This window comes from Coffea arabica, chromosome 5c (genome assembly GCF_036785885.1).
Source record: "Coffea arabica cultivar ET-39 chromosome 5c, Coffea Arabica ET-39 HiFi, whole genome shotgun sequence".
NCBI lineage: Eukaryota > Viridiplantae > Streptophyta > Magnoliopsida > Gentianales > Rubiaceae > Coffea > Coffea arabica.
The window spans coordinates 39,907,890-39,933,107 of record NC_092319.1 but is presented as its reverse complement, the minus strand read 5'-3'; the positions used below and the strand labels follow the sequence as shown (position 1 = coordinate 39,933,107).

Here is a 25,218-nt window from a genome sequence, read left to right as displayed (position 1 = left end):
TATCCGAGTGAATTTCAATCTCTTGATTTTATTGAACGAAACGTCTAAGTTTTGAATCTTAGTCATGTTTCAAAGTTCTCAAACTGAGTTTTATCGCAGATTTGGACTCCGAACTAGGAATATAACTTGAAAGTGACCAGTAAAGGCACTATATCTTTTGGTGAGTGCTTTCAAATACTGAATTGAACTTGATACTTGTACTTGATACGTGCCAATATGATTACATGCCACATGCGTGAATTGTTAGGGCAAGAGTGTACTTTATCGCACTTGCCCTTACGTGATATACTTGTTTATTGTTGCAATTGACTTGATATACTTGTTTATGATGCGCGCACTTCCTGGAATTCCAGAAACCCTGTGGCGAGTTACTCTAGTCGAGCCGGCAAGGGCTTGGTCGATTGGGTAACGAACCCTGGGTCTCTTGTATTGTCGAGTGGAGTGATATCTTCTCGACTAATCGGTATACTCGAGTATTACCAGCCGTGTTTATTGAGGATTTTGGGCCCAGCTGGGGGTTGAACGGTGGACGGAGAGTCGTTTAAGTGGTGTTCTACTGGATTGGTTACTTACTTGAAAGTTGACGGAGTATCAACTACTACGTGATCAAGCTTCTGGTAATGCAAAGGGGAATTTGGCTCCTGAGAGCCATCCGTATCCTTATGCTTTGGAATACTTATTGTTTGTTGGATTATTGTTTCTTTTGAAAAACTTTTACACTCGCTCATTTTAAGATTGCTACTTGACGTGTTACTGTTCACATTTATGAACACTTCATGAACACTTTATGCTCGTTACTTGGCTATAATGAAAACTCGTACTTATAAATAATGGTCAATTTGCTATTTGGAACCTCACTGGGCTTTTAGCTCATTCCACTCCATTTGTTTTCCTTTCAGGGGTACGAGCGAGGTGCGAGATATGTAAAGTCTAGCATAGACTAGTTGTTTGATTTTTGACTTGTACTCGTGCTATTCCTCAAATAGAATGTTTTGTATTTGGATTGTATACGCCTTGAACCAGTTTGAGTATATTGAGACTTTGTACCTCGATTTCTATCAATGTAAATTATAAGCTTGAATTGGGATTGTTATTTATGGTTCATGGTTGTGTGTACATTATTCGATAGAGATAGTGAGTGAGTCCTGGCGAGAGTTGGGCAGGCGGTCCGCCGAACCCTTTGGTACGCCTTAGGGGGAGGTGGGGTCGTCTCAAATATGATAATGATTGTTCATATAATAATTAAATTAATTAATTGTAATTAAAATTCAGTTATGTAAACATCCAATTAATTCCTTAACGGATGAGAAAGGTTTCAGGAAATTGGAAGGTTTGGATGTTAGTATAATAAATGATTAAAAGGACTTTAATGTAATTCTATCAAAACACAAGCTTAATTCAGTTATACTTGATACTCAATTTGGCACCAAACATTGTAACATACCAAACCTGCCCCTAACCTTAAATGTCTGAATGGTTATATAAGTAATTATAGCGAAATTAAAGCGGTAATGACTTGTACTCAACGTTGCAATTACACTTCAAACATTCTCACATTCCTAAAATAGCCCCACCTTTGCAGTTGAAATCTAAAAACCGTCTTTGTTCTAAACTCATTCTTATATAGTATAAGAATATATATATATATATATATATATATATATATATATATAAAGGAATTGTTGTATGACTCTTGGGTGATTTTCATTTGACTTTTGTAAGGACATTTTGGGAATGGTAAAACTATAACAGCATTGATTAAGCAAAGTGCACAAGTTTGTGCTGCCTAATTTCATGTATTTTACCTACTGTACCCATGGTTTGGCTGCTTTGCGATTGATTTAGGAAAGTGAGTAGAAAAGCAAAATCAACTCCCCTCAAGTATGTTCAGCCAGCTAAATTGATTATGCAAATTAAATGCATTTAAGACAATATTAGTGTGCTAAAGCTAAAGATGAATGCTTGACTTGTAACGGTAGAAGGCTCCATCTTCTTCATCCTTAAACCTCATGAACCATTAATTCAGCTCTTCAACAAATGGCACTAATTTGAATCAGTAATTACAGCATGTTGATGAGGCCATTAAAGTGTGAGAAGTGAAGAATTTTTTGGGGTGAACGTTATGAGAGTAACTGAAGGACCTCCCATTTTCTTCAACATTTGCTCATCAATTTGTGAAGTAGATTACAATAATGGCAGTTGTTAAGAGACAAAATTATGGATTCAAATGGCTCTACTGCACACAAGCTGGCAAAGTTCGCCATTGATTCTTGTAATGAGATATTCTGGAAGGAATCCTTCCCAACTTGGCTATTAGATGCAGCCAAGAGTGATGTAATGAGCTGTTGCTCAACTTGATGTATTTACGTTTTCTGAGCTTTAACATTGATTGCCGTTTTGAGAAAATAAAAAATAAAAAAATGGCTCTATTGCACAATATCAGAGTTGGGTTTGTACGGGTATGCTGAATTTTGCTCTTACTTTCTGGTCTATGAGTTGTATAACTTCCATTCGACAAACAAAATTGTGAATAAGTTTTTGTACTTGCAATTGCAGGGGATGAAGTATGGAGAGATCTCGCTCTTAAATTGTACTTTATTGCTAAAATATAGGGTAACTCTGTGTTCCCATTTGATGCATGTCATTTGTTGATTAAATGTGATTACAATTGTTGATCCACTTGAATTGTGTGCTCGAATAAACAAGTGTGTGAATGATTGTTTCACTTTGAAAATTATATTGCAGTTGATGCAATTTATTGGTTCAATATTTAAGTATCTGAAATGTTGTAAGTGGATAAAATTTGCCATTTGAAAAGACAAGTGGCTATATTTACACGCTCTGTTATTTTTGTACTAAATTTCGTAGACTTGATAATTGTTTGATGCAAATTAGTGTTTGTAATGAGGAAAATTGGTTTCCCCTCTAATTATTTGTAGATGCATGTATTGATCAAAATAATGATTTTTAGTTGTAGTAATTAAGCAAACAAATAGTATATCCAGATTTTCTACGTTTAAGTCTAGGGCCTGTGGGTTGAAATTTAGGTTGGATCAAACAAACAATATTGATAAACTTAATGCTAAGAAGCAACTTCGAAATTAGAAGGCAAGAAAAAGATATCCATTGTTATCAATTAAAGGAAAAAAATAAAGTGCAACAGAAACAATGAAAAATAAGCATAAAGCGTAGAAAATATAAATCCGTTTTGTTGAAACAACTGAACATAACAATGATCCTGATTGAACAACCCAACTTTGTTTCAAAGATTAAATGTAGGGGAAAATGATACATATGATAATACCATCAGCTTCCATCTGTATTAGACATTGAAAAGGAAAGTAGGGACCATGCCAACAACCTCTGTTTATTATGTGATGCGGAGTTCTTAACCACACCACAGGTATCAATCTCCCTTTGCGTGGGACGTTCCTCTAGTGCTCCATATAGGATCCATTTAGTTATGTTAGATCATCCATAATATAACCAACTCAAGCTAAAAACTTTTTGCTTATAAATATTACTAATATGTTTCGTCTATAACAAAGGTCAAAGATTCATGTTGGGACTGTAGGATCAATTACTGGGTTGTATCTTATTAAAAAAAAAATTACTTATAATCTCCTGTAATTTTACATAATGCTAGATGGCTCTCTTAAGGTTTCAAAACAGCCATATAACTCTCCTATGGTTTCATGCAAAGTGACAAATGGACGGAATGCATAATCAGTTATGACATTTATACCAAACGTGCTCTGAAAGTGCATGTGATAAAATTTTAATCTCTATTTAACCCTCTTATGGTTTGTATAAATATCAATTTTATCTCCTGTGATTTTTGCATTTATCCACATAATCCACTTATACTTTTATACAAGGTAGTTAAACTCTTGATTGATTTAGATTTTAAGTAAGGGCACTATTGATATTTTAATTAACGACGTTACATAAACCATTTTTTGTCAAGTCTTCACTTTATATAAAATCATAAATGGGTAAAGTGGACATTTTGAAATATTAGAGGGGGTCATGTAGCAATAGATGAAACCACAAAGGCGTTATGTGTAATTTATCCAAAAAATTATGAACCGCGCTAGCTAGCTAGAGGTAGCGCTGATACATCACAATGGGAAAAATAGGAGCAATCACTTAGAATAATTTTTAATTGTTTCTCAATTTTCAAAAAAATAAAAATAAAAATTCATCAGTACACCAACTTAGCCATCCGTGAAAAACCAAAATTCAGTGCTCTTATTTAAGTGCAATCGAGCAGGAAAAGTTCACTGGATTAAGACCTTGATCAGTGTCCTGCTCCTATGGCTTTGTCAAATCAGTGTGTTTGAGTTGGCAAGACCACTGCATCAAATTTAGGAAAATATGAAATTTCAAGTAAGAATCAACCGATAAGGCACTCAAGCAAATGAAGATATTGATAAGAAATTGCAAGATAACTAAAAATCGAGACGGGGAAAGGGGACAAAGCTCTTGGATTGCCATATCTAGTTCACCGTCTCGATTGCACGGTGAACAAAAGAACATAGGGTAAAGTGCATCAAAAGTCACTCAAAAATTTCGTATAGCCTATTAAATTATTTTTCGATTTAATTAACCCATTGAACTCTTAAAACTGTTCATTTTGCTCATTCTGGATTACTCACCAGTAAAACAAAATAGAAGTCATGGTCACCTCCACTGGCACACCACTTTAACAACAACAATTTTGATATTTCATTACACTCTCTCTATCTCAAAATAGTTCAATGGATTAAGTGGGACTTTAAACTAATTTGGTGACCTCTAGCACATTTTATTCTTAATTTAAAAATCTAAAAATTCTAGATTTTTCAGTATAAATTTTGAGCTGAATTTGATCTCACCATGAAAGGTTTAATAATTATTTAGTAGATTTTTCTCCGCATAACCCAATTTCACAATGGAAAAATTACAACTAATTAATTTTGGTTAGGTTTATACGTTTTCACAGAACCCAATTTCTCCATGGAAGTGTTAAAGAATAATTAACAGGTTTTTTCTTGTGCTTAAATTTTGAAGACCAAAGATGTTAGATATCGAGCAAATAGGAAAAAAAATTTAAACACAAATAAGCCTTTCCATGGTGAAACTAGGGTTTGTGAAAAATTTTAAACAATTTAGTTTTTTTTTGGTGATGAAATTAGGTTGTGCATAAACTTTTAAACAAGGAAAACTCAGACAATTTTTTTCCTTTTTGTGAAATTACTTTTCCAATCGACAAATATAGTTCCAAATGGAATGGCGTTGTTTTGTTTTGTTTTGTTTTGTTTTTTTAAACAAAAACTGTAGCTTCTCAAATGTGCATGTCCTACTTCCAAAAAAAAAAAAACCATGTCCTACTTGTCAAAACACTATGACAATGACTATGTTATAGACAATAAACTAGTAATTACGACAAACATATAATTTCCACATTCATAAAACACAAATATCACGTACATTAACAACATAATACAATCATGAAAGCTTAAAATAAAAGCAATAATTCTAACTATTAACAAATGCACAATGTTTCCTAATTTCACCGGACGATCCTGTCTTTACATCAATCCTTCCCATTTTCTCCATAGACAAAGCAAATTCCTTATAAAAATCCTGCCTCGAACCCTGAAGAAGTTCATTAATATATGAGAGTGTAGTGGAACTTGTTGTCAAGGCTGCATCAGATTGAAATAGGCCTCTTCTCTTGAGTAGAAGTCTATAGTAGCTTAGATCAAATGTCCTGAAACTTCCTGGATCCATTTCAACTATTGTTGTTGTATCGTTGATGGTTTTGCATTTCTTTGCTTTCAGATTTGCTGCATATTCACTGTCTAGAGATGGATCTTGATTACCAAGAATTCCAGAGAAATTGTACAGACGGCTCGAAAATGCAGAACAATGGGCGATTCCAATCGTATGAGCTCCTACAAGAGACGATGATAACAAATGTCTAAAATGCATCAATGTATGTCATCAATGAACCGAAAATAGTATGGTAGTAATTGCTGAAGTGCTGATATAGGAAAGGAACCTTGCTAAAGTGTTGAATAATGTCTTACCTGATAACAAGACTAGATCTTTTAGATCTAGACCTTTATTACTAAAATTTGTTTGAAGAGAAGAGAAATTAGAAGTTGGACGTGGAATGTTTGCTAAGGCCTCAGAGGCATTTGATATTAGCCCATCCCTTCTGCCAGTTGGTACCCTCCAATAAGGACCTCCCTGTTATGCCAGGATCAAGATTAAGTGATCCCGAACATTTTAAGATGTCTGAGTTGATTTAACTTAGTTGTTGAAATCACGAACTTACTGTAACTACAATGGAATCTCTTGCAACCAACGCAATGATATCTGCACAAGAAACTACTCCAGGACATTCAGCTTCTAATAGGCTCTTCACTCTGTCAATGAAGTCAAAACCTCGTACAGTTCGATTAGGAGTAGCAGCTTTCTCAGTCTGATTTCCAGAACTTGATGTGGAATTCAGAAGAATAGATGCATCACAGCCCTGTAGAAGCAACAAAACATTCATAAACATGAGTACAGATATGCAAATTTGCAACAGAGTAGGGATTTTTTTTTATACTTACTCTGACAAAGCAGTCATGGAAATGCATTCTTATCAACGTTGCTGCAAGAGATGGAGCATTTGGAATATGCTCATGGACATAATCTTGTACAATCTCTTCAGCTTTGGGACATGTTTTGGCATAGAAATTCAGCTGCAAATCAGCCTGAGAAGAATTTATGGCTCCAAGAATAGCCCAAATTACAAGCCAGAAGTAGCCAAATGTGCCCATTTTGTTACTCTGGAACGACATTATCTGTACTAATCAAATTTATAGGGGTACATCACCTAAGATTCTTTCCCTCATCTAACAAACATGTGCCTAAAGGGGCTCTTTTAAAGTTTTTTAGTTTTTACCATATTATCGGGGTAATATTTTAGAAATGATTAGTTAGGATTATCCCTGGCTGGATTCATAAAGGAAAGATGCATTTGATAAAACTGAAATCTAAAAACTGAAGTCTGAAATTTAAAATTTGAAGTTTGAATCTATTAAGTTATTGAATTATTAAGTATTGAATCTAATGCATATGAGTACATATCACATTCAGTGATAAGTGAATAGCTTATCACTTAATTTTGGAAACAAGTCTTGCATAAAAAAAATCAGTGCCATTTAATTAATTCAGATGTTCAATTTTTGGTTATCAAATGATCTGAATATATTAAAATCTAATTCCATTAAATTTAAGTGTTGAATTGAGTTATCAAATAGGACCTAAGATTTATATGTCATAATCAAGTTGACTGATCTTTCCTCAGTGTGTCATTGTTAACTCCATCCTCGTGGCCTTGTTTTGCAAAGCATCTTGAATATCGGCCATAACTTTGCTATCAAAACCTCGTCAGGGGAAACTAAATGACATATAATCAAGTCTATCCAAAGTATTTGGTAGAATTAAAATTGGACGAGTCCATTAATGTGGCTCAAAACATAGGTTGGAAGAAACTTTGATTTAAAAGCTCAAGTCATTTGGTCCTCAGTCCATACTTAACATGCTAAGCATATAATTCTTGATATTTTCGAATTTATGCGTGTAATTCTGGAATGGCGTACAAAGTTTTAAAGGGATTATAATTCATAAGAAATAACTTGTACAATTTTATAGCAGGGATTTAATATGTAAGTACTTTTCACAATAATCTATACAAATTTTTTTTTTGTCAGAATTATGTTACGTGATGTCATAATTATATACATATATAGTGTTCGTGGCCAATTCTAATAACTATACCTAAACCCTCATCGTCTTATAGTATCAAGCTACTCTTCGAAAAATAGATGTTGATCGACACTGTAAATTGCCTCTATTACCAATTAAAATAAAAATAGTTAGCAATTTTCACCTGTTTTGGCTAATCAAGAAAAGCTAAAACAATCTATTAGTGAGAACATTTTCAAAAAGGGAAGGATGGTAGATCAATCATTTGCTGGCGGCCGTTCAAAGCACAATGCCACTATTCTGCTTGCGTTCTACCTTTCCATTAACAATTTAGAACCTGCCACCACTTTAGCTGCCAGCTCACAGAGTACAAATCACGGCATATACTCTAGAGACCAGAAAAGAATCAAAGATGATCTATACATCGAGGAGGAAATGTTGCACCTAGTTCGTTAGCATTTGTTTTAATTGAATGCTTTAGGTGATTCTAGATAATCATAATAGCCTTATTTAATATATGTGAGTTAAAAAAATAATTAAAAAATGTATTCACGAAAAACGTAACAATTTTTCTTTAAAAAATTACTATCCAAACCATGCCTTGCGTCAGACAATAATATAGTAATATATATATTGTGCAATGTCCTTTGATTAACTGTCATATATGTGGTACTTAGGCAACTTTTTAGTAAGAAACAAAGAAGGTAGTAATAATAATAAAAACAGAACGGCATCTACGGGGATAACATCTTATTAAGAGCCATATTCTTGATGTTTTTTAAGGAATATGGTTTTTGCTTCTAATATGGTCTCCTTACTTTTCTATATACTTTCTAAAACGTTGAAATCATTATTTTAGCGAAACAGAGGCATTTTAGGATTTCAAATTGTGAAACCATTCTGCAGAAAAAAGAAACCACAAGTTAACTGAGACTGGGGAAACATGAATTATAGGATGTCGGTCACATGAAATCAAATTCCAATTTAGTGTACACGCTAAATTTTCATGCTCGTGGACGCAGGTTAATTACCTGCGACTAAATTAGTTACAAGGGTTTCTTAAATTTCCTTTCGAAACCCTTTAATTTGTTCGCATTTTTGAGGAAAAGTAAATTTTGTAGTAGAAAATATCTCATAGTGCTGTACCTGCAAAAAATTGTTTTTTTTTTTTAAATTAGAATATGTTAATTTTTCCCATGAAGCACAGTACTATAAATTGATGGCTAGATGATTTATTAAAAAAGAAGAATTAGGTCTTGTTTGGATTGTATTTTTTGTAGAAAATTTTTGAGGATTTCTGTGAGAATACTAAATAACTTTTTTATCTCGCATATATCACATCTTTAAAAAAAAAAAATACACTAGTGTATTTTTCTACAAAAATTTTAAAAAATTACAATTCAAATAGGTTCTTAATCTTATATCTGACTGTCAATATCAAACACATATTTTGGTATGATTTTGTTTTTTGGACATAAACAAGCTTCATACTCACTAGATATATTTATCTAGAATTTGTAACAGATGATGATTTGTTTGGTCATTGCTTGCAATGAGTCATGTCTTTCTTTTTTTTAGTCAAAAGTCTAGAGTTTCTCAAGTGTCCAATGTGAGGAAACTTGCCCTACTAATAATGCAGTGCCTTTTAAAAAGGAATAATTTGGAAACCTTCTCTGGGTTTTATCGTAATATCACTAAGCATCCTTAAAATTTTAAAATCTTACCTACATCCCTTATTAGATTGACAAGACCATATGTGTGATTAAAGGCTATAAATTGGCAACATTACCTTGCAATCTAAATAACTTTCTAACTGAAAAAGCTCAAAAAACTTTTTTAAACTAACATATCTAATAAAAAACTAATCAAATTGCCATTCCAGACTGGTTCATATTTTTTCATATTCAGGCAGTAGTAGGGTATCAAAAGAATGATAAAATTGAATTTAATCAAACTTTTATTTCATAATATAGACAATGTTTAACAATTTGAGGTGAGTAATCAATACCATAGGGTTTTCTACAAGACAGATTTGAGAAAGCCAAACAATCCCGTATTATTTTTTTTCTTAGATTTCAACATTAGTTGAATTTTCTTAAGTAGTAATACTAGTACATTTTTTCACATTAAAAATGTGATTAAGGGCCCATGAAAACCATTTTTATTAGATCAGGAGGTGAAAAATGTAGTAAAAATCAGTTAAGTAGTTTTTGGATTTTTAAGTCTGACACCTAATTCTCTTTGCTCAAAAAAAAAAAAAGAAAAACAAAATCCCCTCATCTAAATCTAAGATGGTGTTTATTATACTATAAAAATCATAATTAATGTATTTAGACGCTATTATCACACTGTAAAAGCTTTAGAATAATACATTTCAAGACTCTTTTTCTATAATGATCAGTTCTAAAAAAAATTAATATTTTAACACATGATGTTATGTAAATTATATTCAAAATAAAATTAATATTTGTGGTTTGCATATAAAGCACGCTCATAACAAAACATTATACTCATTCATTATATTAAAAAGATTAATCTAAAAACGATCTCATGAAAAAATATCTAGAAATCGCCAAAAGACTGCCGGGTCCATATGATGTGTTATGTAAGATTTTGAAAATTTCAAGTTGAGAGAAACCTCAAGGCGATTTCTGAAATTATCCCTTTTAAAAACATGAATAGACTGCCGGGTCCGTCCATATGATACAAGGCCAAAAGAGTACCAAAACAGTAAACTTCTCGACGGAAGCTTGTGATTATCACGTGAGAATCCTATGAAGAGAGCAATTATTTCTGTCCCTGAAGCTTGATTCATTCCGCTAGTGATCGATGGATTGACAATGCATGTTTTAATGTGAAAATTGATTTTTAATCTAAGCTTGCAAGGGAAATTCATCTGCACTTTTAAGAACGCTAAGGACAGAAAATTCCCCTTGAAATACCTTGAGATGCTGGCTTAGTCAATTTGATTGGTGGTGTGAAGATGGACACTCATCAGCTGAAGAAATAAACACACATGGGTGGGATAAACATGTCTAAGACGACACATGAGACATAAAGGCAATGTCCCTATCATTTCAAGATCATCGTAGTTCCAAGCCAAACTTGTACGAGAAAATGAATTATTGGGCACCGTCAAGGAGATCGGTAGCAAGAATAATGTGTATTACTGAAGCAAAATTTCATTGCTAAAAAAATAATGGGTATGTTTGGATAGAGTATTATTTGAAATAATTACTGTAACACTTTTGTAATGTGATGTATGTGAGATAGAAAGGTAATTAAGAATATAAAAAGGTGGGTTGAAAAATATGTTTATGATGCAAGCAAAATATTATTTGAAAAAATAAGGTATCCAAACAAACCCAATATAACGAAAGCAGAGAATGGCTTTGGGATTTGATTATATATATATATATATAAAATTTGGAATTCGAATTTTGTGGGTGATAATTAAAAGTGAAAAGGGTGTGAGAAATGATTGAAGGGTTAAAAAAAGGAAGGTATTGATGGCCGTCCTAAGCATTATGTCTAGGAGGTATATTTAGTCTAGTGTGTAGCTATAGGAAATCGAAATTATGTGGCTGATGTACTTTTTTTTTAAGTAAAAGAAAAAATGCCATGTTTGTCTGCAATATTTTGTAACTTAAGAAGATGCATATTGCTGAGAATCTGTAGCATTGATCCAAGTAAAGAAAGAAATTACCTCAACTATGTCAATGGTAAGTCGAAGGCGAGTCACCTTGGAGAACAATTTTGAAAGCTTAGGTCCTATTCGGATAGCTATTTCTTGAAAAAAGTTTGCGTTTTTTTGGTGAATATTTCTTTTATATATTTTTCAATTATTTTTTTACCTTATATATATATATTATATGCTAACAATGTTATGGTGATTTTTTCTTCAACAACACTTGATAATTTACAATCCAAACCACCTCTTAACTAACTCCAATTCCAGCTACCCAAAAATCATCGAGCTTGGCAGAATAATACTTTCCAGGGAATCTTCACTAGCCCATTTCATATATGTGAGACTGCGGCCTCCACCTAATATCTAGATTTCAAAGCTTTCATCATCGTTTCCATACCTGCACCATGATACCTGAAAAATTGAAAGATAAGGAGTTTCGATCTTGATGACTTTTACATCCATCCAAGTGCAGCAATGTATGCAAAATATATGCAGGACTGGGAAGCTGAAGAACAGTTCACTCGAGTGAGGATAATTCATATTCTCTAACTTCATCCTTGCTAATCATTATCTATCTCCTGGTTACGGAAATCTGGGAATCGACAAAACATTTAAACTCATTATGCTTTTGGAAATCGCAGCATTTGAGATATACAATGAACTTCAAAGATTTAGAATTAAAAAAAATAATAACAATCATAGGAGGAAATGTTTATTTATTGACTATACACCTTGCCTTGTTCATTTTTGAAACATTATGGTACATTTTTGGAGTAAAGATCTGGGAATAAAACAATAGGTATGGAGATATTTGTGACTATGGTGTTGTAACTTTTTCATTTTTTTTTTTTTGTGAAGAATAACGGAAATCTACCACCTAGAAGTTTTCTAAGGAAATTACTTATTTTGTTTTGCTGTTATGACAAAAAAAATGTAATTAGACCAATCAAGTTCTTTTGTACCATTCGTTTGTAGCTGGTCACTTCATAGGGGCTAAGATATCAACTATATCTATTCTTTTTTTTTTTTTTGTTACAATACTTTTCAAAATGAAAAGACAATATTGGACCCAAAATTCCTTTACAAAAATATCCACTCCATGTTATATTCCAACTTTTATTGATATCTTTTAAGCTTCTAGCTTTTTCCCTTTTTTTTTGTTTGTAATGTCGTGAGGAGTGAAAAATAGGTTTGTGAAGATCGTGCAACGTGCGTTTCATGTTATGATTAATCTATACTTGCGACAGGCCAAGGTCTTAACGATTATCAAGTCTCAAAATTATCATGATTTTGTTAGAGACCTCAAGGAGATTTGGTCCAAGTATTAATTGATATATTTTTCTTTATCCTTTTCTGTTGTTAAAGCAATAATGTTTGAAATTTTTTCTAATTTTTAAGATTTTATCATAAATTTTCCCTCAATTTTGTAAATGATCTTTCTTCCTTGATATCGCCCCACTATCTATTGAAAAAATTCTTATCTTCTCCCACATTATCTTGTTAAAAAATCAGTTTTTTTAGATGTCTCTCCTATAGTACAATTATTTTAGAGTGGTTAAAATGCAAAATTATTTCCTACATGAACAAAATATAACTTTAGAAGGTTTAAACAAAAAAAAAAAGAGAAAAATCTTAAATCAAATTATAAGCAGTGTATAGGACTAATTCTGTATATATAGTTGGATATTTGTCACTGTAGATATACATAATAGTGATTGCCTTGGAGGGGTTGCGTCATCTAGTTATATACACATCTCCTAGTTATATAACTTTTTAAATTGATGAAACGTCCCAAAATAGTCATGAAACTTCTTAAATTGACAAATATCTCAAAATATATGGACCAAAAAGATGTTTCAATCCACGAATTGTTGTTTACTGATGCATGAGACATGTATCAATTGAAATAATGTAACAATGGGTGTATTGAGAAGTTTCAGTAAAAGAGCTCCATAGACCCACAGCCTTGAGACAGCAGAGAGTTTGGTTGACACCTGCAATCTAATAAAGCAAAAGGATGGCACTCTAATCCTTGCAAAGGGTGCATAAAAGACTGTGATATGGAACTCAAAATGGGTGGTAGTGAAATCGCCAGTTGCGAGATGCAGAAGATGATAAGGTCGGTCTGTCTCCAATTGATCCAAAAGTAGGAGGTGCTGCCCTACTTGTAGGAAATCCCATTGATTTCGCATCAGCCAAGCTCATTTATCACCTTTCTCTGGTCCAGCATTCGAATCCATCCAAAGACAAGGACAACGAAGCTGCTACCACCCGACAGTGGGCGATTACTTGAAGGAATCTCTAGCTGGCACCCAAATGTCATGCTACTGAAGGCGGAAAGTGTGCCTATCCTCTACCAGTTATCCATTCCACCTTAGCGAAACACGCCTTAGTGTTCTCTTCTACCTCCATTTCAAGGCTTTCTGACCATCAGTTTTCGAGGCAGCTAACAGTCAATCCGGGGTAAGGGTGTCAAGGCGAGGCTATTCCTTATTTGATCCATTAATTTAAGGACCTTGAATCATTTCAAATTTAGGATAAGCAACTCGATCTATGGCAGACTTCATATCTATATCCTGGTGTGGACTCTGCTTCTAGTCCATATGAAAATCAAGGTTGAATTACAACTTTGTCTAGTTTCAAATTGGGCTAGACGCTCTAGTAGACTCCCAATCCATCCGCGCATAAAAGTGTAATAGGAAAAGTTGTAATGGGTTTGCCGTCTTGAAGTGTGTTTTAAGTCCTATTTCATGTGAAGAGATGCAAAATGCAAACAACCTTACATGCCAACCAATGTGTTTCTCTTTTAGGCTTAGTTTTGCAAGTTTTAATATCTTTTGTTCCCGACGTAACCACAAGGGCAAGTTTTAATATCTTTTGTTCCCAGAAGATCTTTCAAAGGATAAAGGAGCTAAAATGAACAATTCTAAGCCTATGACAAGTGCCTATAAATTCTATTGTATTGCAAGGACTTATCTTCGTGCAGCAATCATTATCATTATTATATAAAAAAGTATGATGAGTCCTGGTAATAGAGAGTATAAGAATGTAAACATATTTTGATTTTAGTTTTTATTATACCTAAATAACTATCATGTCTTTTAATTAGCATTATTACATTTCAATCATGACGCTAATAAGAAAAATAAAAGGTTTCAATAAACTACATCCCAAAAATGCTGGTAATTAAAATCAAAAACTACCCATTTACAACTATATTTGTCAATTATTTCCTCGTCTTCAATTATTGTATGTGTTAAAATTATCTCCAATTATTATATTGTTATGCATGATAATTAAAGTTAACTATATTTTATATACATATTGGTTTAGAAGAAAATCACGATTAATAATAAGACAAAAGGTTATCAATAGTACGTTAATGGAAAAAAAGGGGTTAAACCAATGATTTAATTCACTACATTGTGTCATATGATTAAGAAAACTCCCAAGACAAGTTATCAATAATTATAAAAAAAAGGTTTACAACTACTGAAATTGACAAAAAATTGCTATATGCAAATCAGAATGTTTTAGTATTATGTTTTGCTCAAGTTTTGTTGCATGCACTGGTTTGACACAACATAAAAATGTCCCTTTTTGTCCCTTTTTTGCTATCACAATCCAAATAAAATATGCAATAACTTAGTTTAGATACAATAATATTCCATTTTCAGAGTTTTTATAATTGTGATATGCACAATAAATTTTTAATTGCTTTGTATATAATAAACATTTTGTACAAATGGCGATTGCTTAATTTTGTTTATTATATGGTTTCTTCATCAATATTATACCAAGAACTTAGTTTAAATATGATAATTTTCCATTTTCAAAGTTTTTAAAATTGTTGAATACATAATAAAGTTTTAATTACTTAATTACAATAAACGTTTGTACAACTACGAATTCCTTAATTTTATTCATTATATAGTTTCTTAGTTTATATTTATGCCAATAATCAAAGCTTTGCACAAGAATTTAGAATATTAAAAATTTTATATCTTGGCAAAATATATTCACGTGCAAAACACGTGAGTTATTATTAGTTACAAAAAAGGACCAAAACTTGTTGAATGCTAAATGCTGACACATAGCATCTAACTGCACAAGCTTAAAAAACATCCTTTGCTAAAATCATGACAAAGCCTATTGCCCTCTTTGATGCTTGTGCTTGCTTGTAGTCCATGCATAGTATTGTCAACATCCAGATGGAAGAGAAATATATATATATATATATATATATATATATATATATATATATGTATATGAATATGTATGTATGTATATTGTGACCCTATACTCCGTATGCCTAATAATGAACCCTGCAAATCTCATGAATAGTAGAATTTAGAGCCAAAACTGTGACGGCCCCACCTCCCCCTAGAGCGCACCTCAGGGTTCGGCGAGTCGCCTGCCCAACTCTCGTCAGGACTCACTCACTCATAGTTCAAGAAAAATAACGTACATCCATAGAAAATAAATAGCCCATCCACTTCAACTTAATATATACATTAATACTCAAATCCAGATACAAAACTTCTACACACCAAAATACTTCAAAGTGTTTACAATTCGAGTACAATCAACCCTAGTCGAGTGCTAGCGCTAGTACTATTTCAGAACTTCAAAACTAGACAACTCTGTACCAATCTCACGCCTCGCTCGTACCCTCTGTAAGGAAAACAAATGGCGTGGAATGAGCTAAAAGCCCAGTGAGATTCCAAATAGCAAGTTGACCATTATTTAAAAGTGCAAGTACCACGTAGCAAAGTAATAAGCATGAAAAGTTCATAAAAGTGAGTAATAACACTTCAAGTGGCAAATCTCCAAATGAGTGAGTGTAAAGTTTCTCAATAGAAACAATAATCCGATAAGTAATAATCATGTCAGAGTATAAGGATACGGATGGCTCTCAGAAATAACCCTGGTAGTGAGTTATTTGGTTAGAATAGAGCTCCTCTAATACGTAAGGCAATTGGAGAATTAAATCTTATGGGCATACCTAAAATTATTTCTCAATTAGAATAGTGATTAACGGGCGTACCTTAATCACCGACACAGTAAGAAGGGGTTGACTGCCATCGCTTGTTTAGCAGTTATAACTTATTTATTAACAAATAATTGAAATTACTTGTGCATCGATGATCAATTAGGTGAACCATTACTGAAGTTATTTCTTGCCTAGACCTTTAATTATTATTACTCTGATTTTAGTAAATTGTCATTTAATTTTTAGTTGGCTATTTTATTCTTAGCTAAATTGTTTTAATTGTTATCATTTATACAAAAACACCCCCTGTGTTACTTTGGAATTTTTAAGAGAACAAATATCCCCAATCTCTGAGGATACGATCCTACTTGCCCTATCTACAAATTCATAATTATTTGTGAAAAAAAATCATTCCATTCAGGTATATTGGATCAAGCAAACTCTTCGGGAATAAGATGAATCAAGTAATTCATTGCACATTTAAAGTCCCTACTCCAGTATTTGAAATCGAATTTTGGTTATTTTAACTGGCAATTAGGTTTATTTTATTATTGTACAGGCTCCGACAACCTGTCATCTCACTTATCCCTACCAAGGTGTCAAGGGCCACTTGACAATTATAAATTCTCCTGATCTCACGTGGTTTACCAAAGAGCCAGAGCAACGCCAATTAGCAGTTTTTCAGATTGCCAGAATCTTTGTGCTCTTTCAGTTTTCTGCCCTCGTATATTAATCATAGGTGTTGTTGTAAGTTGTTACATCAATATTTTGGTTTCTTTATTGTCTTAAAAACTATCCTAATGAGGGTTATGGTTCGGGTTGCTCAGTAAAGTAGGTGCTAACTCTTATTATTTTATATATCTTGAAAACCATCGTATCAATGTTTTTGTTTCTTCTTATCAGATGTTGCTAATAGGCAGAGGTGGCAAAATGGGCGGGATAGGTGGGATTTTCTTGATTTGAGATGGAATTGAGTAATATAAGTTTGCATCCAGTCTTATCCATATATGTTTTGGAACTAATATGGGTGGGATTACTTTGGCACGGGTTTATATTGATCATGTCCAATACCTAAGTCTATTTTTTGTATTATTTTTTCCTTTAATTCTTTTTTATTTTTATATAAATTTAATATTTTTAATTTTTTAATTTTATTGTGAATTTATATTTTCCTAAATTCCTGTTTCCTTCAAACTTTCTTTTATTTATTTTCTATGTATATTTTTTAATCTTTGATTTCCAATGTTGCTAAATTTTAGTTGAGGAAAAAATAAGTCCTATAAAAACTTAAAAAGACTTGTATTTATGAATATAAAGAAATGGCGTTTAGAACTATGAGCCATCATAAAACTACCAAGACTAAAAAAAGTATTTTCTAATAAGATTACAAATTAATGACTTCCATATTACTCCTAATATTCATTTTGATCAATATTTTATTAGAAAAGGAGGTCAAAATCATTTTCAAGCCTAAAAGAGTTCTCACTAGCCTTGTTTAGCCCATCTTTGGCTTAACTATGCAACCATTGAGTTTTCGTTTCCAAATAAGAAGTTTCTTCGAGATTTTTTAAAAAAGCACTCTAAATTGAGATTGGTGATAGAATTTTTACAAAAAAATGGAAAATTAAAAAAATGATTTCTAAGGGACAAAAGAGTTCAGAAAACTAGATGGGGGGTTTTAAGCATAATTACAAGGAAAAAACTAAAGTACCTAGCTGGAAAAATAAAAGTGGTTCACTTGGGTCATTAAAAGATATACAACAATTGATGGGGTTAATTTTTGGTGTGATACTTTTGGTGTGATACTTAGATCCTAATGGATACCCAAGAATTTTTCAAAAATTCCCATCAATTAATAGGTATAAATAGGATTAGTCGCATTTCAAGTACAACATCAAAATTACAATACCCATCCCGTCCAAAGTCCCTTTGGGCATGGTTAATCTATTGGGACTTGGGACATATTGCCACCTCTACATAGGACTTAGAATAGGGAAGAGAAGAGAAAAAAAAACAGCGACCCTTCCAAACTCAAAATGTAAAGACCACCAAATTTAAGTAGAAACGAATTAAGAATCCTTCTTAGTGTTTTCATCCTTTGCAATACAATTTAAATTGACTTTAGAGTTTTTCTTTTCTATTTACAATTAGTATAGGAGGCTGGATCTTGATTTTGTCAAAATTATTATCAGATTATAGCTAACTGGTCCATCCAGGCTAAGGAAGAATAGGGGACTAATGATGGTTCGTTAAGACGAAAGATAGCAGCCGAAATCTCCCTTGGAGAAGAAGAAGTAGAGAATTCTACTGATTTGGGAAATCCAAGATAAGAAGTTGGAGAATCTGAATCGAAGGAGAAATTGAACGAACTAAACACAAAAATGGAAGAGTTTTTTTTGCAAGTCTTGGGTGTGTGTCTATACATACACACATATATATACATATATATATATATATATATACACATAAATATATATATAGACACACACATACATATACATACACATAGCATTTTTTTATCCCCGTATACCAGATGGATGGAGTTTTCCTTCATATGTCAAACCAAAAGGTTGGTTACAGGCATTTTGTAACAAATGGCATATTGCACTGTTTGAAAAAACAATACTTCAAATGGGTAATGGATGAAGCCTTGTTAATGTCAGGACTCCAACTTGTAAAATTCAATTCATTGAACATTGAATCCAACCCAAAACTAAATTCAGTTCCCATTACCAAACGCAACTGTTTTTTCCCATTTTACAAATGGTCCTAAATCCAAGAAAAAATTAGGCAAAGAAGCGGCTAAAATATACAAAAATAAATGCAATTCCCTATATAAGTTGGTGATGTTATTGCACTTATTTTGTAAGAGATATTTGCACTTATAAGTTGTCTCAAGCTCTTTTCCTTTTGATTTGAACAAGTCTAATTTTCTCAAACTCTTTAATTATTCTCTTTTTATACATCTTATCTTCTATACTTGTTTACATGTGCAAAAACTGTGACATTTGACAGCTTTCCTACAAAATATTAACTTTTTGAACATAATTTTGGTTTCAATTGCTATTTAATCTTAATAACACAAAAAATTGCACAACGGAAATTTTTTTAATAGATGCAAATATATGTGGATATAGGGAAATGAATAAGCACATAAGTAAACACTCAACAATTATTATCTCAAAACTCAAAAACTCTTAATTCAACAATTTCAGAGGCTTTCTCATTATTCTTACAATTTCACACTTTAATCTTCTTCATTTTGTATTGTAACACATGCACCTTTCATGGCCTTGTATTCGGCTGACCAAGCCTCAAGTTGACACAAAGCATTCACGATCAAATGCAGGTGTACAATTGTCACAGCAAGTTAAGTCATTATTATCACCACACTATCCACAGTAATCATCTTTGTCATCTACCTTATCAACAACCAAATCAATAATTTTACCGATAAATTTCTCTTCATCAATCACCACAATAATCATCTTTGTCATCTCGCTCATCAACAACCAAATTAATACTTTTACAGACAAATTCCTCTTCATCAATCACCACAATAATGGATGCAAATCCAAATTTAGTACCTTCATCAAAATCTTTGGATATTTCTCCATTATCAGCAAAAAATGTCATCTTCAAATTACTTTCCGATTCCAAATCAAACTTACGTTTGTATTCAGACTCGTAGGGTAACTCCATGAAAACACAAGGCACAAAAGTCATGACTGAGAACGAAGAAAAAATTTGACATGATTGAGAACAAAGAAAAAAAATCTTTACATAAGCCATGTCTGCATCAGAACTTATGTTTGTGTTCAGAGTTCAGACTCATAGGTTTTCTCTCTTTCGACTCAATAAGAGAGAGGGCATGTTTGCTATCACAAACCTTTGCTAGATCTCCAGCATTTTCATTCACGGATGGCAGGGGTGAAATTTCTATTACATAGTCATCCTCTTCTAATAACTTTACATCAGTCATGTCTGCATCAGCAAAATAAAAAAAACATATCAGCTTAGATCAATCAAATTATCTATACAATTTATCTTTTTGGCATTCAACTTTGGAATGAGGCATGCTATCAAAGTTGTCTATTATTTTTACTTTGAGCAGCTTCTGTATGTACATATGTGTGTCTAGGTACATGTCTGGAAATAGATTGAGATGCCAGCTTAGTCAATTCAGTTGGTGTTTTCTGTGTTGTGATCTCATGAGGAGTGTAAAAGTAGGTATACGAAGATTGTGCTGCGTGCGTGCGTGCGTTGAGGCACTTATATGGGTGGATTTTGTTTAATTGTTTATTCTCGTGGAGAATTAACAAGAGAGTGATCAATTTTTTTTTCTTTTATGATAGGTCAAGCAGGCTAGAGTCTTGGCATTCATTTATCTCCTGGTTTTGGAATTTCGAGAATTACCAAGGTTTTGAAACTCAAAAATTTACTCTGTAGTGGGTTCCTCATTCAATATTTGACTAAATTTTATTGATTTCTGATGTCATAAATACATAACAAATAATTGATATAGTGCTTATATAATCCAATGAAATGAGCTCTATATATACATATTTGGTTAATCAATTAAGTTAGAAATCAAATTCCTTTAAACAAAAAAAAAAAAGAAAAGAAAGAAAATGAAGTGCTTTGATTCATCATTGATCAAACTAAAAAAAATGTTCATGTAAAGAAGAAACATGAAATTACATGAGCAATTTGATATTCATAAATCATTCAGAACTAAAGTATAATTTTAAAAAGTAAAAATGGGAGAAACATAACTTTGCAAAAATTGGGATGCATATGGAAATTTAGAAACATGGAAGCTTCCTAGGAAATTGCAGCATTAGAGACAAACAATAATTTTTTTAAGATTTAGAAAGGAAAAAATTTTTAAAAAAATAAGAAGAAGAAAAAAAGGAACGGTGGATAAAAAATTTAGTTATTAATTACAAACCTTCATACTAAATATGCCAGGAAACACGATAGTAAATGGTGACATATAATTTTTTTTTTTTTTCATAGTCTAAAGAAAGCCTCCAAACCTTACAAGAGGATATGAGAGGGTTTGAGAAGTAAATCCTAAATTTTTACTGCCACTTAGCCAATGTCCCTAAGTTAGGTCTTGGAAACAATCACTTGACGAATGTCTCTACTAATTAAGCTGAAGTTGGAACTCTATTAGTGAAGAATTAATCTAGGTGGAGTTAGACAAGCATTTATTTAATTCAAGGGAATCCGCCACCTAGTGCTCTTTTAAGGAAATTACTTCTTATATTTTGGATGTCATCACCAGGAATAATGAAATTCGATCAATTAAATTCTGTTGTACTTTTTGCATCTGTGGGAATTTAACTTGGAAAGGGATAACATATCACATTTATTCTTTTTCTTTTCAAAAAAACGCACCAAAAAGAAAAGTCACCTAAAACTTCTTTACAACCTCCTCCACCCCATCTCAAGTTCCACTCACATTCGTCTGATTGCTCCTTCTATTAATTGAAACGGAAGCGCCATCCAACTTCTATTGATGTCCCTTACACTTCTAGCTTACCCTGCTTTAATTTTTGCTATGTTTATTTTGTATCCCTGTGCTGAGTAAAAGCAGCTTTGTGAAGACCGCGCAACGTGCGTGTCATGTTATAATTGTTCGATAGTTGCGGCAGCCTAAGCTCTCTGAAGACCTCGAGTTTACGTTCCAAACCCTAAGTTTCTATTAGATTTATCGTGGCTTTGGAGCCTTGTCCTTCTCTTTCTCAGCCCCATGCTTTGTACTGAATGAGCCTTGCTCAAACCAGATCCAGAAGTAGAAATATCTAAATCAATCTTAATGGGTATGGAATGCACTATGACAAAAAGATTATCAAATGCTTTTCTACAACTATAGGGTTCTAGTTCTTAATGTTTGTGATGGCCATATATATCTAGCATGTAGACAGACTTTACATGAAGTCAAGTGCTTTGGTCGATTCAACTCTCGAGAAGTTTTGAGAGTTCAAAAATTTTGACTTTATAATGCTTGGAGTTCTTATAGATCATGATAGCCTCAAGAATATTGGCCTTACCGATTTCTTTTATCCTTTTGAAGAGATTCCCTGTAAACTAATTATACTCCGCGTCATCTCTATTCCAATTGAATTTATAAAGCAGTATTAATTGATTTTTTTTTTTTTTGGTTTTTTACTCCAAGTCTCTTGTTAGAGCAAAAATGCTGGAATGAGCTTCCTTCAATTGCCCTGTAATTAATGAAAATCCCTTTCAATAGCTAACATTTGTTGCATACATGTTAAAAATTGAACATTCCAGAAAAAATTGAGTTAAAATTAAGTCAAAATGCGCCAGCAGTCATGTGTATATACTCCATTTTGGTTAATGAAATTGCCAAGTTTTTATTCTTTCTTGTACGGCTTCATCAATTTCTTGTTCCATTTTATTCCAAAGTTATAACTTTTACCGTTCAATTTTAGAGTGGAATTAAATCCTACAGTCGAGCTTGACTTTTTTGTTTGCATATATGGTTGTACTCTTTTTTTTTTTTTTTTTTTTTTTGATATTTGTATCCTAGATTACTTGGCTGGTGATGTTTACTAGAATATTGTGATTTGTGATGCCACGAGAGTGTCCGGTGTTGATCTTGGGTGGGCAAATGTAACCCGCTCACAACATACACGCATGCCTAAGGAAAAAATAAATAAATTTTAGGATAATTTATACTTTACCCTTCCATGATTTAGGTAGTTTCAAATATTCTTTCTATGATTTCAAAAGTTATATTTAATTCTCTTAGTAATTCGAATTAAAAGGTTAAAGTAACAAAGATTTTCCTCTGTTACAAAAGCAATTGAAATGTAACTATTACCCTTATTTAGAAAACTAAATGATTGAAATGTCCAAAATATATAAATGAACTACACATCACATTTTAGCCCCTTATAACTTAACTCTTCTCCACATAATTCTTTTATGATTTTTAGAATCTATATATAACCTCCTGTGATTAACAAATAGTTTCCATCTTGACAACAAGGTATATTTAATATTTTAGTTGCCCAAGATGAAAATCTTAGAACCTTACTTGTGTTGCAGTCACTAGTTATCATCCACCTTCAAAGTTTCTTCTCTTCCCTCTTCTGCTCTTCCAAAAACTTGTTCACCCTCTCCCTCAGACTCACCTTTGTGTTTGTCAATTTGCCAGAGAAAGAAAAAATAATTTAGTTTTGTGTGTAGGGTATATACAAACCTCATATTAGTAGTGTTGTTTCAAGACTCAATAAAAAAGGTAAGTCCTAATTGGTAGTTGGTAATATCTTATGAATGGCTTGATTGATAATTGACTGATAATCAAATATAAATGATATTAAATATATTTTAAATCTTACCATAGGAAATATCGTAATTAGTGATAGGTCATTATTTATTGCTAAATTTATAATTATTTTCCCCTTGATTTTAGTCAAATATTATTTCAATTGATTGATTATACTTATATTTGGTATAATAGTGCCAATTGTAGGAAAATGAGCAAAATGTGGTAAAAGTGATAATTTTTCAAGAATTACTATCAAGTATAGAGAAGACGGGATTCACGCATGGCAGTTTCCTAATTCAAACCGAAGACTTATGAAGCATGTTTTCAAATACAGTTGAGAAACATCTTAGATTATTAGGAAATATCTTCTTTTTAGGAAAATCAGGAAGTTCAATGTATTTTAGAAACTAGAAAATAGGAAAAGAAAAGGCCGGCTCCCGTTTGATTACTACTTCTGAAGGAAGAAAAGAGTAGGCGGCTTCATATATATATATATATATATATATATATATATTAGGAGCTCTTGGGAGGAGCCGTGGATTTTGGCTCTTTCCCATAGCATCGCGTTGGCGATTTTCTCAATAAAGAAGAACTAAATCTCCGTTTTCTAGTCAAGGGGACAACTGAAGATTTGGTTCAATAATAACTGTCAGATCTAAATTATTTTAACTATTTTCTTTATTTATCGGTATTTGTATGTTTCTGTTTTTAATTGTTATAGCTATTGTGTATGATTGAATAGATGCGCAATATTTAATTATTCACGTAATCTATTTGCTAATTGGGGGTAGTTGAATCTGTAATTGTTCGATTACTTCAGTCCCGGTAGCAACTGGTATAATTCGGTTTATGTTAGAAATACATACGATCTAACTTAAACAAACTCTCGTAGCATGTTTATTAGTTAGAGTTGGGCTTTTCTAATTCTTAATGCAATCTAGGAATTAAATCCTATAGTCGTATTTAGGGTTATTTCTTGGTTAGAGAAATAGTTAACAGTCGTACCTTGACTATCGAAAAAGTAAGAAAAAGTTGGTTGTTTATCGCATGTATAACAGCTATAATCAATCTATTAATAAATGTTGGAATTATATTTGAATCGATGATCAGTTGCATGGACCATTTCTGAGGTGTACCCTTGGCTAGAGTTTTTTCTAATTATTTCTCTCAATTAATTATTTTTCGCAGTTAATTTATTTAGTTAGCAATTCATTAGCATTTAATTCTCAAAACCCCCATTTGTCTTGACTTAAGAAGAAACGAACTTTTCTCCAGTCACTGAGGAGAAGACCCTACTTGCCACTATCTACTAGTTAGTAATTTTGTCAATTAGTCAATTTTGGTATATCAGATTAAACACACTCTTCGAAACCAAGGTGAATCAAGTAACCCATTGCACATCTAGAATCCCTGCTCCAGTACCTGAAATTGATTGTTGGCTACTTTTGGTGGTAATTAGGTTTTTATTATTATTGCACAGGCCCG

General features: G+C 32.4%; 1 protein-coding gene across 1 annotated transcript; it reads right to left on the bottom strand.

Annotated features, from left to right (window-relative positions):
• Positions 1-5,422: 5,422 nt before the first annotated feature.
• Positions 5,423-6,865, bottom strand: LOC113691066 (peroxidase 3-like). Its single transcript, XM_027209251.2, has 4 exons — positions 6,606-6,865; positions 6,326-6,523; positions 6,075-6,237; positions 5,423-5,939 (listed from the first exon to the last, which is right to left on the bottom strand). The coding sequence occupies exons 1-4, from the start codon at positions 6,834-6,836 to the stop codon at positions 5,521-5,523; spliced, it is 1,011 nt and encodes a 336-aa protein (XP_027065052.1). The 5' UTR covers positions 6,837-6,865; the 3' UTR covers positions 5,423-5,520.
• Between the last annotated feature and the right edge of the window lie 18,353 nt (positions 6,866-25,218).